The 15,473-nt window shown below is 41.7% G+C and overlaps 1 protein-coding gene across 1 annotated transcript; it reads left to right on the top strand.

Moving 5' to 3' along the window:
* Window positions 1-10,727: 10,727 nt before the first annotated feature.
* LOC133254793 (keratin, type II cytoskeletal 8-like) lies at window positions 10,728-12,456 on the top strand. The gene has a single exon (XM_061429065.1). The coding sequence runs from the start codon at window positions 10,808-10,810 to the stop codon at window positions 12,242-12,244; it is 1,437 nt and encodes a 478-aa protein (XP_061285049.1). The 5' UTR covers window positions 10,728-10,807; the 3' UTR covers window positions 12,245-12,456.
* Window positions 12,457-15,473: the final 3,017 nt, after the last annotated feature.

Below are 15,473 nucleotides of genomic sequence, written 5' to 3'. Positions count from 1 at the left end.
AGATAGCATAGTATTGAAAAAAATAATAACCCAGGGAATACACCCTGTCCTTGTGAAAGGCTTTTGGGGGTGGGGATGGTTCTTATACTGTTAGAACATGATGGTCTATAACACTCTTAGAGTCCACTCCTTTCTGGGGTGTTTCCAGTATTTCTATAGACTCATGCAATGCACATGGTTAGAAGTCATTCTCAAGGGTTTGGTAATTCACTAAGAAATCTGAGAATTCTTTTCAATTTAACATTTTCTTTAAATTGAATGCTTAAAATGACTTTAGATGGACTACTGCCCAAGCACTCCATTCTAATTGAAAGTTCAAAGGCACCAAGCACACACAATGGTTGGTCCCCTGGGAATTCTGGTAGGTTGGACATTCCCATTTTTGTCCAAATATGGCAGGAAGGAAGCAAAGGTCTGGGCAGGGATGGTATAGAGAGGCAGAAGCTCCTACAGGACCTAAGCCTCCACGTCTCCTCCTCATTGCCCTTCATCAGAGCAGAAAATAGGAGAAAATGCAGTCTAAGGGCAGATCTTGAGAAAGGAATGAGTCATGTTTTAACCACATCCCGTCCAGTTTGTGGTCAAAGGTGAACTCAAGCAGCCAAGCAGCAAGGCTTGGTCCCAGATGCTTTGCTCATCACAGAGTCTTGAATTGTTCCTGCATCACATAACCCTGGGCTGAGAGTACATCCCACAGAACTGGGAAGAGGAGGCTTCAATTCTGCCACCTGGCACCCTGAAGCCAACTCTTCATGGCCTTGTTGACCCTGCCAAGGACTGTCACCGGATCCTGACTCAAAAGACAGGGAACGCAATGTACAACTTAGTTGATGAGCCTCCGGCCAATCTGCAATCGGAATCTCTCTTCTAAAGATGTGCACTACTGCCCTCCGCTGGACGGAGACAGAATCGCAGCCTTTAACTACCTCTGGGCCTCACGCAGGTGGGAAAGGAAAAAAATCTTAGGTGATTGTGTAATGCTGGCCCCCTGATGCGAAGAACTGACTCATTGGAAAAGACCCTGATGCTAGGAAATATGGAAGGCAGGAGAAGAAGGAGACGACAGAGGATGAGATGGTTGGATGGCATCACCGACTCGATGGACATAAGTTTGAGCAAGCTCCGGGGGTTGAAGATGGACAGGGAAGCCTGGAGTACTGCAGTCCATGGGGTCGCAAAGAGTTAGATAAGACTGAGCGACTGAACTGAACTGAATGCTTGTGTGGAATACTAGTTTCCAAAATTAAGGCTCCTGAGAGTAAATAAAATACGAATGCTTATAAACTGCATAATAATTGTTTTAGTACATTCCAGTTAATCTATCAAAAAAGAAACTGAAATGTTTTTTATTTATATTCAAATTATATGGACTAGTTCCTTAAAATATAATTCTAGTGATTACTACCAGTTTGTTTTTTCTGCTAAAAATTGTGTGTTTATTTTAGAGCTATGTCATAAAGAAAAGATTCTTGACACTATTCTTGGAAAAGTGCATGCCATCTACATTGCAACTTAGGTACAAAAATGAAAAAGACTGCTACTGTTCTTTTCACCAAATAACTTTGCCAAATAGGCATGAAAATGTTGGTTTTTATTAGAAATTTTTACTCAGTTCAATTCAGTCGTTCAGTCATGTCCAACTCTTCAAGACCCCATGGACTGCAGGATGCCAGGCTTCCCTGTCCATCACCAACGCCCAGAGCTTACTCAAACTCATGTCATCAAGTCGGTGCTGCCATCCAATCATCTCATCCTCTGTTGTCCCTTTATCCCGCCTTCAATCTTTCCCAGCATCAGAATCTTTTCCAATTAGTCAGTTCTTCACATCAGCTGGCCAAAGTACTGGAGTTTCAGCTTCAGCATCAGTCCTTCCAATGAATATTCAGGACTGATTTCCTTTAGGATGGACCGGTTTGATCTCCTTGCAGTCCAAAGGACTCTCGAGTCTTCTCCAACACCACAGTTCAAAAGCATCAATTCTTCAGCGCTCAACTTTAGGATTGACTTATTTGAAATTAGAATCTGGATTTCTTATAGTGAGAGGCTAATAAATATTGGCAGGCACCTTTCCCAGGAACTACATGAAGCTGGCTCACAGTCTTAAGAGACTAACAGATAAACCCTCCCCATGGCCACGTTTATTTTTTTTAAAAAGAAAGCCTATAGTCTCTCTGCAAGCAAAGTAAGTATGCTTACTATGGTCCGGTGAACTGCTTACACTTAGACAGTAATTTGGAGGTAGCTAATTTTAAACTTCGCATTTTTTTTTCCTGAGGTTGAAGTTGAGCCTTGGAAACAAAAAGAGAAATTTTTGTAACATATTTCTGAATTTTGTATACATGAATCTTGTACACGCCATGCTTTGAGACTGAGAGACACCACATTTCTTCCATTCTAAGATATCTCCCACCCCCACATTTTAACATCTCTAAAATCAGGTTGTGTTTCAATTTCCTGGTTTCTCACTATCCACGGCTTCTTACAGTTGCTATCACTTAGACTTACTGTCAGCCAGGCCATGGTCATGCGGTGGTTGTCATTGTGTTGCACCATCATCATATTTTGGGGCAAAACACTGCATTGTGCATGATCATAGACATTGAAAGATCTGTCTCTAGAGGGATTAAGAAGAGCTGGGCCCTGGGTATGAAGACATGTTAGGGGAAACTTAGCCAGTTTAATTTTACATATACTTTCCTTTTTATTTCTGTACAAGTGGGACATATAATAAAACTCTAAATAAGTATTTAAAAAATCCCTTGAATAAGGATAAAATACAAAAATTTAAACATAAGGAGCTACTAGTTGCTCTTTTAATGGGCAGCAATTTTTTCATAGTGATACATAAAATAATGGGACATGTCATGATTGATAGCATCTTAAATTCAGTGAATTATATGGCACAATAAAAGGGCAGTGGAAAGAATGCTTCTGAATTCAAAACCAGATGACACAAGAAGGCATTAACTGAAAAGGCGTATTCACTCAATTTCTACTGTCTGGACTATCGATCAATTTTGAAAAGGAAATCGAATTTTAAAAATTCTCTCACTTCTCTGATGTACCCAGATATTAGCAGAATAAAACAATGTGCCAGATGCCAGCATGGATCATCCCCTCAGTCTTCAACATCTCATTGTAATTACTGGATACAGGCCAACCAACCTTCTGGATCACAAAGAGTGTAGGTGAGGGGCTCAGAGATCAAAGCCGACACAGAGCTCATCTGAAGCCCAAGTAATATACGTCACTGGAAGGATGCACAGGGGGATACGGTGTGAGAAGAGTGAGAATATTGAAGTGTCTTTCTCAGTCCCTGCGGTCTCCTTTGGACCAGGAAGCTTTGCCGGACAGGCATACATCACAGGTCTGAATATTACATCTCTCTGTGCTCTCTCAGTACAAGTTGTGTGTGAGTGTGTGAACTTGATGACCAAATATAAATCAGAGTTATTCCTGTTGACAGGAAATAAAGTTAGACCATCAGACATGCTCAGAGCCAATATCTGCTTTCATGTTTTTCAAAGTTATGGGGAAAAGATGGCTCCCATTATTATGACTGTCTTGTCAGAGCTAAGACGGAGCCAATTCCATTCCACCTCAGTTCTTTTACTTAGCCAAGAATGGAAACCATACTGTGATAAAATATTGCCAAGACAGAGTTCTAAATAAAAGCCTCCTGGTCAATTTAGACTCAGCTGGTTGAAGACTCACTTCAACCCCACCCTCTACCACCCTGGCCAAGAAATCAGGTTTTTGTTTCTCCTTCAAAAATGTGTTTCTTGTTCCCCACCATCTATCCCCACCCTCCTCACCTCCCTCCTTAGCCAAGCTCATAGAATCAGATTTTTTTTTAATGTATGCAGACACAGATTCTTACGCCAACTTTTAGTAGCATAAAATGTACACAAATATGGGGAATAGCAGGTTTATAGATGACTCAGGCAGATCAAGCTGTTTCTAGTTACACGTTTCTTATGAGACAAATCCTCTTCTGGCCTTTGGAAGATACATTTCCATCTGCCTTTGCTCTCCATCCCTGTTCCAGTGCTGAGTCAAGCCCCTGGTTCAAAGGCTGGTGAGCATTTCTCCCTGTAATGACTAGTGTTTCCTTGCAACTCCACCGTTTCTGTACCTCTGACTTCCTCGAGTTTGACAACTTTCCCACCTTCTGGCTTTACACATCTTCAGTGTCTACTGGGCACTGCATACTTTCTGAATCCGGAATATTTCTAAAAGCATTGCGTGCGTGCCTGCTAAGTCGCTTCAGTCATGTCTGACTCTTTGCGACCTTATGGACCATAGCCTGCCAGGCTCCTCTTCTAGGCAAGAATACTGGAGTTGGTTGCCATGCCCTCCTCCAGGGGATCTTCCCGAATCCATGTCTCTTATGTCTCCTGCCCTGGCAGGAAGGTTCTTTACCACTAGCACCACCTGGAAAGTGCTCTAAAAGTTTTTAGTCAATCCAAGCAAGTTGCTCAGTCATGTCTGACTCTGCAACCCCATGGACTGGAGTCTGTCGGGCTCTTCTGTCCATGGAGCTCTCCAGGCAAGAATACTCGAGTTGGGTGCCATTTCCTCCTCCAGAGGGTTTTCCTGACTTGGAGATCGAACCCAGGTCTCCTGCACTGCAGGCAGATTCTTTACCATTTGAGCCACCAGGGAAGCATTCGTAGTCTCTAAAATTCTCCCCAGTCCTCAAGCACCCTTCTTTCAAGTTCTAGTACTCTTCTCCTAATTGAGTCTCATCCTAGGCAAACATTAACACGGGACACTGATGAAGAAGCATTTCAGTTTTGTGTTTTCAAGCCCAGATGAAAACTACGTGCTTTGAGTGACGGGGTGGTGACACACACGAGCACTGACTTGGGAGGAGATCCCGTGCATGGCCGCTTTTCCATCATGTGACTCGGGTAAGTTATCTAATGCTTTGTGCCTCTTCTGCAGAATGAGGCTGGTGGACTAAACCTTTGGATGTCTTTCCAGTGATAGAATTCTGTGATTTGAGATTTAGATGGAAATTTTTACAGTGGACTGGGCATAGGATTAATGTTTTGTTTTAACATTGAGGATTAATCATTCCTCTGGTGGTTCAATGGATAAGAATCCACCTGCCAATGCAGGGGACATGGGTTCGATCCCTAGTCTAGGAAGATTCCACATGCTGCAGAACAACTAGGCCTGTGAGCCACAACTACTGAGCCCTTGCTCCAGAGCCAGAGAGCCACAGCTATCGAGGCTGCATGCTGCAATTACTGAAGCCCAGGCACCTAGAGCCTGTGCTCTGCAACAATGAGAAGCCACACACCACAACTAACAGTAGCCCCTTCTCACCACAACTAGAGAAAGCCCATGCAAAGCAACGGAGACCCAGCACAACCAAACATAAACAAATTAATTAAATTATACATAAAAAATCATCCCCCTGAAATGTCTTCTGCAGGTGATTTCTATTTTCATGAGATGCTATTTGTAGCTGCTTTGCTGCACTGTGGGGAAAGTCCATGGTCAGACAAGTTCAAATAGTTTTTTTCCCCCCTGCAGGACTTCTCAGAGCTTTTAGCTTATGATTCTCCAGGAGTGAGATCAAATACTGCCAAACGATGCAAACATATTTGAGCAAGTACCTCTTTTTGTTCAAACACTAATTACCATCTTGTAGATACAGGGTTCTACATAAGGCGTCTTGGAGAATGGTGCCCAGCGGTGGTTTCATGAGGAGAAATACATTTGTCAGAATTACAGGAGTTCATAACAGAGGAGAATCCTGTCGCTTTGGACTTGGTTTCTTCCAATCTCAATGTCTAAAATCTTTTTAATGACATGCTTATTTAGTCCCAAGCATGCGGGGGAGGAGGATTTGGTATCTGTAGCCATCTTAACCCTTTTCCTACTCCAGTCCCAGCCCAATTCACACTTGTCCATCCCTCCTTATTCCCCTCACAACACACACCCTGTCTTCTAAATTGCAAACTGGAAAAGCTAAAATCTAAGGAATCCAAGCCTCTATGTTTCACTGCCAAGCACTGTTCCAAGAAGTTCACTGATCTCTGAAATCCGCCAGCCCCTAAATCGCTGAAGGGGGTCAGAAGAGTTAAAAGATTCCAGATGGGGCCGAGCAGCCTCTCCAATTTCTTCTGCCTCTGTTGCTCATTCAGAGGGTGTGACCTGTACAGGTCACTAAATCTCTGTGTGCTTTCAACTCCCCATTTATAAAATTTGGCTGATACATATTGATTTCTAGAACATTTAGAGATACCTGAATTCAAATCACAACAAATGGCAAATACCTGACCTGATTTTTGCATTATTACCCAGAGAGGCTGTGGGTACAATTCAACAGTCAGAAAGCAGCATGGGTGAGAAGCTGCAGAAATTGACCAAATCAGGCATTCTTAGCTCCGGAACCCCTGCTACCCAATTACATCTGCATGTTCACATTGGACAGCATCTAGTTTATAAAGGCAAATATTTAATTAGTGAGACCTAGGATCAGCAATACTACTTCTAACACATGTAACAAGATATCTCAAACTCAGGAAGCAAACCCTGTAAACTTAAAACTACTGCAAAATTATAAAGTTTAACATAAAAATGGAAAATCTTTAAATGGCTGTTTTGTGCAATGTTCTTCACAGACAAGACTGCCACACAATGGAACTGTGTAACGGCTAGCAGCAGGCACTCCAGGAAGATAAAATAAACTGGCTTTATGGACCCGAGGAATTGATTTTTAATGAGATTCTGCTTGGCTGTAATGGCATCCTGAGAGAGTGATCTAGTTTCTACAGCCTCTGGTATACAGTTATAAGGTACAGAGCAGTACTTGCTTAAACAAGGCCCATGCATTTGCTCTTTAAGAATATGAGATGAACTAAAATAAGGATGCTATTCTAATGCACACCCCAGAAAGCACATGTGCACACATGCGCAGGGGTACGTGCTAGTATATACCTTCTGACACTATTCCCAAGGCATTACCTGCTTGTATATTCTGAATTTTAAAGGACTAAAATCCTTGAAGGGATATGCATGTATAACTTTTATATTTTTCTCTACCAGAGTATAAGGACCCACCCATAAATTATTACACAGACTTGATGGATTCTTTCATGCTCCATAACTTGGGCTTCATGCTGACATTTACGTTTATATGTATATATGTACAGAGGTGGGTATAGATAAGAATAGGTAGAGGTATTGATAGAGATATGGTTATAAATTACAGATGGTGTAGAACAGAGAAGGCAGTGTAACAAATTGGTTAAAATAAGTTAACCAATTTTAAGCTTTAAATCTTGTTTCTACCACTTCCTAGCTATGTCCTTGGATATATTAATTTACTTCTCTGAGCCCCAGTATTATCTGCAATACGTGGCTAAAAATCCCTATTTCATAGGGCTATAATAAAGATTAAATGACTCAGAGACATAACAATTTACATGAATCTCAGCAATATAATGTGAAAAAGAAATGCCAAAAGATTATGTAGAATACATTTTTTTCATAAAGTTAAAGCTAAATAACATTTAAATCTACATGTACAATAATTCACAAGCTTTAATAAAACTATGTAAAAAGGAAAGAAAAGGAATGGTAAATGCAGAGTTCAGGATGACGGTTACCTTGAGCTGGGGGAAGTTGGGAAAATGGGAATTAGGATTATATAGCTAGATAATAGGTTACAATCAAGGTTCTAGTTAGTTCTTGGGTGAAGGTCTTACAAGTATATATCATGAATAACTGCTGCTAAGTCGCTTCAGTCGTGTCCGACTCTGTGCAACCCCGTAGACGGCAGCCCACCAGGCTCCCCCGTCCCTGGGATTCTCCAGGCAAGAACACTGGAGTGGGTTGCCATTTCCTTCTCCAATGCAGGAAAGTGAAAAGTGAAAGGGAAGTTGCTCAGTCGTGTCCGACTCTTAGCGACGCCATGGTCTGCAGCCTACCAGGCTCCTCTGTCCATGGGATTTTCCAGGCAAGAGTACTGGAGTCGGTTGCCATTGCCTTCTCCATATGAATAACTAGGTAACTGAATAAAACTAGCCATGCATGGACCAAAGATAAGAATATGTCATGAACCAAGGAATAGGGCTAATCCAATTTTATGCACTGGAGTGTCAAAGAAAAAGGGAAGGATAAACAGATAATATAGAAGAAAGTGATTAGCACAGTGCTTGGTACACAGTAAGTACTCAAGAAACTTTCAGGCAGCTGCCTAGGGATTTCTATATTCACGTACACGTCATCCTTATTGAGTTTCACATCCCCCGGCATCTCTGATTTCCCCTCATTTCTTCTATTTCCTGATCTCTTCATTCATTTCGTTTTTTCCTGGTGCAACATCTGTATTCCCCAAATTCTTCACTTCTTAATTTTAAAAAAGTTGAGGGATAATTTACACACAGTACCAGATACATGTCTTAGGTATTCAGTTCAGTGTGTTATGTCAATTGTATTCACAAACACAACCATTTAAAACAAGATATAGAACATTTCTATCACCTCCAAAAAGTTTCTATGTGACCCTTTACAATCAATTACCCCCATACAAGGGGCAACCTTTTTGACTTCTGACTTCTATTATTGTTGATTAATTTTGGTCATTCATGGATTTCATATAAATGAATTATGCAGTATATACTCTTTCATATCCCCCTTCTTTTGATCAACCTAATGCTTTTAAGATTCCCCATATTCTTGTGTACCAGTAGTATTTTGTTGCATGCATATATTACAATTTGATTATCCTTTTTCTTGTTAATGGACAACCGGGTTGTGTCCAATTTGAAACTGTTATGAGTAATGCTACTATGAACATTGCCATGTAATTATTTTTGTAGATGTATCTTTTGATTTCTCTTGGGTAATCCTTAGCAGTGGAATTGCTGAGTTGTAGGGTAGATGCCTGCTTATCTTTTTGAGACACTGCCATTTTTTTTCAATGTGGTTAAAAAATCATTTCAAATCCTTAAGCTTGTAACATCTAACTCCACTGAAAGCTGATTAAGTAACCATACTGGCAATGACCCATTTGTGTCTGGTCCCTGTCTTCTATCAACTCCAAAATGATTCCCAGGCCAGTAAAACAAATTTGAAAAAGAAAGAGATGAATGTAAAGAGCAATAGGTGAATGTAGACTTGTCTGATGGTAGAATGTACAAAACGGAACAGCAAGAAAGCACTTCCCTGCTGATTCAGACCATGAAACGAATCATTTTTAAGACTGCGTACTACTTGAGTGAAGTGTGAGCCTAAATCATAGGTTCTCCAGCTGGGTGGATGAAGCTCTTGGCTTCAACAGACAGACTGAATAATCTTTGGGGGCCAGGGGTGGGTGACGGATGGTAGGGACATTAATTGCTTTCCATTGGCTGGTTGAGTTGGTTGTAAAGGGAAAGGCCTGCCCTAGCCCCGAAGAGCTTACATCTGTTTCTCATACAGCTCACCACCCGTGCTGCTTCAACCATCTCCTACTGCTGGCCAGGCTACCACTTTATTGATTTCTCCCCCTGCCCTTTTAAAAAGATGAAAGTTCCTAAAAGCTTTTTGTATGCAAGTATGTGTGTTTGTATGCATGTGTGTGTTGGTGACAATATTTAGGTTGGCAAACTAAACAGCAGCTAGAAACCATCGGTTTGTGTGTGTGGGTGTGTGTGAGTGTTTAACCAATTACTCAAAGATTGGGCACCCCCAGTGGCGGAGCTGGCAGAAGCATAACAATTAGAATGTGATGACAACAACTTAAAGATAATTAGTTGACAATGACTTGAGACCTCATCAACCCCTTTAACACCTCATGGTTTATGATTAAAATGAAATACTTGGAGAGCATTTTAAGCACATCTTGTCTCACTACCAGCAGCTGTTAAGGTAGAGCTACAGTATTTGGTGTTCTTTGATATGGCTCCCATTCTTTATAACCACGAACAATAATTATTCCAAACAGTTATCATTATTCTACGGACATCAATGGATTAAGGATCCGTGTTTTTACTCAGAAACCTATTTTTTTACTTCTTTCCCCAACACTCTCCCATTCTCATCCAGACTTTTAAGTAAATGATGGTCAAACTTTTAAAAGTCAGCCCCATTGTCCTTATAAATTACATGGGTTGATAACGTCAACTGTGATTTTTACTGAAATCACAATCCAATTGAGAATTTACAACTGGAGGATTACACCATGAGGACTCACAGGTGTGTTTAGATGAAACTGGGATATTTCACAAACCTGCTAACCTCAGGCTTCAGTAAACAAATGTTTTTCATTTTTCTTGATGGGCCCTCAATACATATTTAACAGATGAATTGATGCTGAGATTCCACTATCTTCCAAACTTGGTTCAGTTTCACGTTGCCTCTAAAATAGACACCATTTAAAACACTGGAAGTGAAACCTAGTGGTTCTATCCTTCATTACTAAATATTTCTTAGGAAAGAAGTTTCAGTGCTCCTGGGACAATCTGATTATAATACATGTTAAACTGCAAACATCAGACAACATTTGAATATGTAAGAAGGTTTGAAATAAACTTTATTTAATTATAAAATGTTGATCACCTATAAAACTATAGTCTCTTTTTAAGCTATAGTCTTAATCAGTTGTACTATTTCGATATATAATCAGTTGTACTGTTTAGACATTACAACCAATTATTTGAGTGAGGAAGTTTCATACTAATAAGGCCAATACTGCTAAGTTTTTCCATTTTTAAAATAATGATCTTTCACTGAGAAGCAACTTCTTGAATCCTCTCCTCGACTCCTACTCAGCTTCGGCCTCCTCGCCTCCTCTCCAGCCTCCACCATGTCCATCAGGGTGACCCAGAAGTCCTACAAGGTGTCTACCTCTGCCCCCAGGTCCTTCAGCAGCCGCTCCTACACCAGTGGGCCCGGCTCCCACATCAGGTCCTCGGCCTTTTCCCGAGTGGGCAGCGGCAGCAGCTTTCGGGGCGGCCTGGGCACCGGCATGAGCATGGCTGGAAGCTACAGTGGGGCCCCAGGTTTGGGGGGCATCACAGCTGTCACCATGAACCAGAGCCTGCTGAGCCCCCTCAAGCTGGAGGTGGATCCCAACATCCAGGCCGTCCGCACCCAGGAGAAGGAGCAGATCAAGACCCTCAACAACAAATTTGCCTCCTTCATCGACAAGGTGCGGCACCTGGAGCAGCAGAACAAGGTTCTGGAGACCAAATGGAACCTCCTGCAGCAGCAGAAGACTGCCCGGAGCAACATAGACAACATGTTTGAGAGCTACATTAACAACCTCCGTCGGCAGCTGGAAACTCTGGCCCAGGAGAAGCTGAAGCTGGAAGTGGAGCTTGGCAACATGCAGGGGCTGGTGGAGGACTTTAAGACCAAGTATGAGGATGAAATCCAAAAGCACACAGACATGGAGAATGAATTTCTCATCATCAAGAAGGATGTGGATGAAGCTTACATGAACAAGGTAGAGCTAGAGTCCCACCTGGAAGGGCTGACTGATGAGATCAACTTCTACAGGCAACTGTATGAAGAGGAGATCCATGAGATGCAGTCTCAGATTTCTGACACGTCTGTGGTCCTGTCCATGGACAACAACCGCAACCTGGACCTAGATGGCATCATCGCTGAGGTCAAGGCCCAGTATGAGGAGATCGCCAACCGCAGCCGGGCTGAGGCCGAGACCATGTACCAAATCAAGTATGAGGAGCTGCAGACACTGGCTGGGAAGCACGGGGATGACCTTCGTTGCACGAAGACGGAGATTCCTGAGATGAACCGGAACATCAACCGTCTCCAGGCTGAGATCGAGGGTCTCAAAGGCCAGAGGGCTTCCCTGGAGGCTGCCATCACTGACGCTGAGCAGCGTGGTGAGATGGCTGTTAAGGATGCTCAGGCCAAGCTGGCCGAGCTGGAGGCCGCTCTGAGGAACGCCAAGCAGGACATGGCGCAGCAGCTGCGCGAGTACCAGGAGCTCATGAATGACAAGCTGGCTCTGGACGTGGAGATTGCCACCTACAGGAAGCTGCTGGAAGGCGAGGAGAGCCGGCTGGAGTCTGGGATGCAGAACATGAGTATCCACACCAAGACCACCAGTGGCTACGCAGGTGGACTGACTGCGTCCTACGGGACCCCTGGCTTCAAATACAGCCTGAGCCCCGGCTCCTTCAGCCGCACCAGTTCCAAGGCTGTGGTTGTGAAGAAGATTGAGACTCGAGATGGGAAGCTGGTGTCCGAGTCCTCTGATGTCCTGTCCAAGTGAAAGGCTCCTGCAGTCCCTCCCAGCCTCCCCCGCTCATTGGCTCCTGCAGATGGAGCTGTGCAGGGGAGCATCTGCATAGGAGACCTGAGGTTTCGCCCCTGTCCTCTGCCCACACCTGGCGGGAGTCGACTGCCGGGGGTTGCCCCTTTCGCCCATGACCCCACCTAAAAGCCAATGTAAGCGTCTTTTTCAGAATAAATCCAATTTGAGTATCTTTTTTTTTTTTTTCAAAATAAAGCTTCAGTTGGCTCTGCCAAAAAAAAATAAATAAAAAATAAAATAAAATAATGATCTTTAACCTTTTGAGGGGTCACAGACCCATTTTAGAATATGTGGAAACTGCTGATCTGCAAAAAAAACCTCTATTCACTTACATGCCAAGTTGATAGAATTTCCTGGGATCTATAGATTCCCGATTAATATTCTTTTATCATCAGTAATATAGAGGTGATTTTAATCTTCCAGACATGTTGGTGACAATCTATAAAACAGAAGGGGAAATGGACCATTTATGAACATATTGTGTTCAAATTAAAACTATGTTAGCCAATCAGAAAAACGGTGTCTTGTTATAAAAATAAGGTCAAGTATGCAGTGGATGTTTATTGAAAAGATTTATTGACCAGAGTTCTGAGCAAGGGCTTCTCACAATATAATCTATATGACTCCAACAAAATTAAGAGAGATGCTTGTTTAAAATGCATATTCCTCGGCTCCATTTTTGGCCGAATAAACTGGCATCTCCTGTGATGGGAGCTGGTATCCTATAGCACAGCTGAACCAATTTCCAGGTGATTCTAATACACAGTTAAGACTGTCTCTTAACATGCTCATTCTTAACACTTAGCTTATGTCTTTTGCAAAGAGCTTTATTTATATTAGTATTGTTAGTCAGTCAATGTGGATGAAGATCTTACATAAACATCCAGAAAATGCCTTTGATAACTCCAATTTGGATAGTGGATGTCATCAGGGAGAGAGCCCTTGGAAGGCAGCTGCAAACAATTGTCACTCCACTGCACTTAGCATCAGAGTCAGGCCACTTTAGATTGGCCCATCACATTGTTTCATTTTTTGGTCCTTAGTCATTTGTTACAATAAAAATTAAGTTACAGGGAAGGAACACTGTGACAGGATAATGGACTCCTGCTCAGAAGAAACCAGCCTGCCTCCAATTCATCACAGCATTTATAGTGCATTAGAAGACATTACAGTGACAACATCATTCCTTTGGGGCAGGAAGAAAAACCAGATTGAGTGGAAAAGAGGGAATTTACTTCATGAACTTGGCAAAAGTGAAATAAAAATAGAATCCCGGAGTGGTTTAAATTGCCATGTTCAGCAAAGGACAAGGGAAAAGCTAACCATCTCTGAGGCTAACGTTCCAACATGTTAAAAAAAAAAAAATTAGCTTAGTTCACCTTGTATCACATGAGTAGTTTGTGGGTTAAAATGAAACGGTTGCCTAAGGAATAACAGAGAGGCATGGGAGAAAATGGGCAAAGTTAAGGCAATTTAAAATGATTAAAGCCCACAGAATATTTTGCAAATATAAAATCCTGGAGAGAAGCTTAATAATAATATTTGTCCAATGGACTGAGCCAAAGATATCCATATTGTCTAGGTATTTTAATTGGAAGCCTGAAGTATCATTATAAAATCATAAGAAATCTGTGTCTGTGTTCTCGTAAAAGTAAAAATGGTTGTTTGATGTTAGAAAGCAATGTTTTGAAAAGTAGGAGCTACAGGAATAGCATTGGGTAGGCAAGTCTGGCAATTTAGACCTGGGAACTTAATAACTTTGTAGTATTTTTACTATTATACCCACACTATGTTAAGCCTGGGGGGAAAAAATGAGAGGGCACCAGGCAACTTGGCATAATGGAAACAATGTCTTCATTCGCTGAATGTTTTTTTTTTTAAGTGCCATTTTTCTAAACTACACTTTTTTAGAAAGTAACATTTTTTTTTTTGTAGATCTCAGATCTCTCTGGTGGGGCGAAGTGGGGAGGGGAGATTCTGGTTTTCTCCTTAATAAAATCTTTAATTCACTTAAGAATCAATTTGAACAAAAATCTGTGTGGTCTCATTTTCTTCTCCTGTCAATCTGTGTTATTTCCAGGGTGAAAGGTAATTTTGACCGTAAACATGGTTTCTATCACCCATTTCTAATTTTAACCTATTTGTCTCCATTTGATTTACATTGGGTCTAGAGCAAATTAACTATTGTGAGCTTTTATTGAAAATTAATTAGGTGGCTAAAGTGCCCATGGCAGTCTCTGCCAGTGCATGTTTCTCTCCAGGTCGCCAGCCTTCTCCAGTTAAAACACCTAGCAACTTAAAATATCCATAAAACCAATGATATAATTAGTTCCAGAGTGGAACTCAATCTCTTTGAAATCAGATGCTTTCTTCTAGTGCTGAAGGGCCATGCTATAGCCAGCATTTTATGGTATCAGGGGATTTTCCTGGGGGTAAAGAATAGCTCATTGCAGCTGAATCATCTCACGTGACTTACAATAGGAGTCCCTGTGGTACCAAATACAGTTGCATCTCTGATCAGATTCCTAAGTCAAAGCAAGGAGATGAGGAAGCTGGGCTTACCATACTGTAAATATAAAAAACAAGCTACCCATGAGCGTGTGTGTGTGTGTGTGTGAAGAAAGAGAGATCTTATACTTAAGAAAAGCCAGAAAAAAAAAAAAAAAAGAAAAGCCAGGATGTAAATGTGATTTATTGTAAATAGTTCCACAACATTAAAATGAGTTTTTATTTTCGATGTATGCCGCTTCAAAGAAGAGCTCTGTGGGCTCATAAAAATGCAGAGAACAAATAGGGGCCTCTAAGTCCAATTTATATGCCATGCCCACTGTGCACCGAGACGCATATAATCTGTAAAATGTCAGCTTCAAAGTTCCACCGAAATGGGTGTTAACCCTGACCTCTGGCCTCGCTGCCTCTGGCTGGGCCTGCGTGCTTTCTTTACCAGCTGTTTTAGATAAATGTGTTCCATTTTTAAGAGATTGTCTCAGCGTTTTTTTTTTACATGAATAGTGGTAATATTATTAACTCTCACTGGAGAAACCAGCTTTTCTAAGAGGGTTTTACAGAGGAACCAATCATTTCATGACCCATGCAGAGAGGAGTGGATTAATAAATATGTCATTGTCCTGAAAATATTTAAACAACACTGGGAGAAAAGAGCAAGGCACACAACAAAAGGAAAGCA

This window comes from Bos javanicus, chromosome 10, assembly GCF_032452875.1.
Source record: "Bos javanicus breed banteng chromosome 10, ARS-OSU_banteng_1.0, whole genome shotgun sequence".
Taxonomy (NCBI): domain Eukaryota; kingdom Metazoa; phylum Chordata; class Mammalia; order Artiodactyla; family Bovidae; genus Bos; species Bos javanicus.
The sequence above is the reverse complement of the archived record's forward strand: the minus strand, read 5'-3'. Positions and strand labels throughout refer to the sequence as shown.

Bases quoted from the DNA above. Each gene is read 5' to 3' on its own strand.
- LOC133254793 (XM_061429065.1), top strand. From the start codon at position 10,808: ATGTCCATCAGGGTGACCCAGAAGTCCTACAAGGTGTCTACCTCTGCC.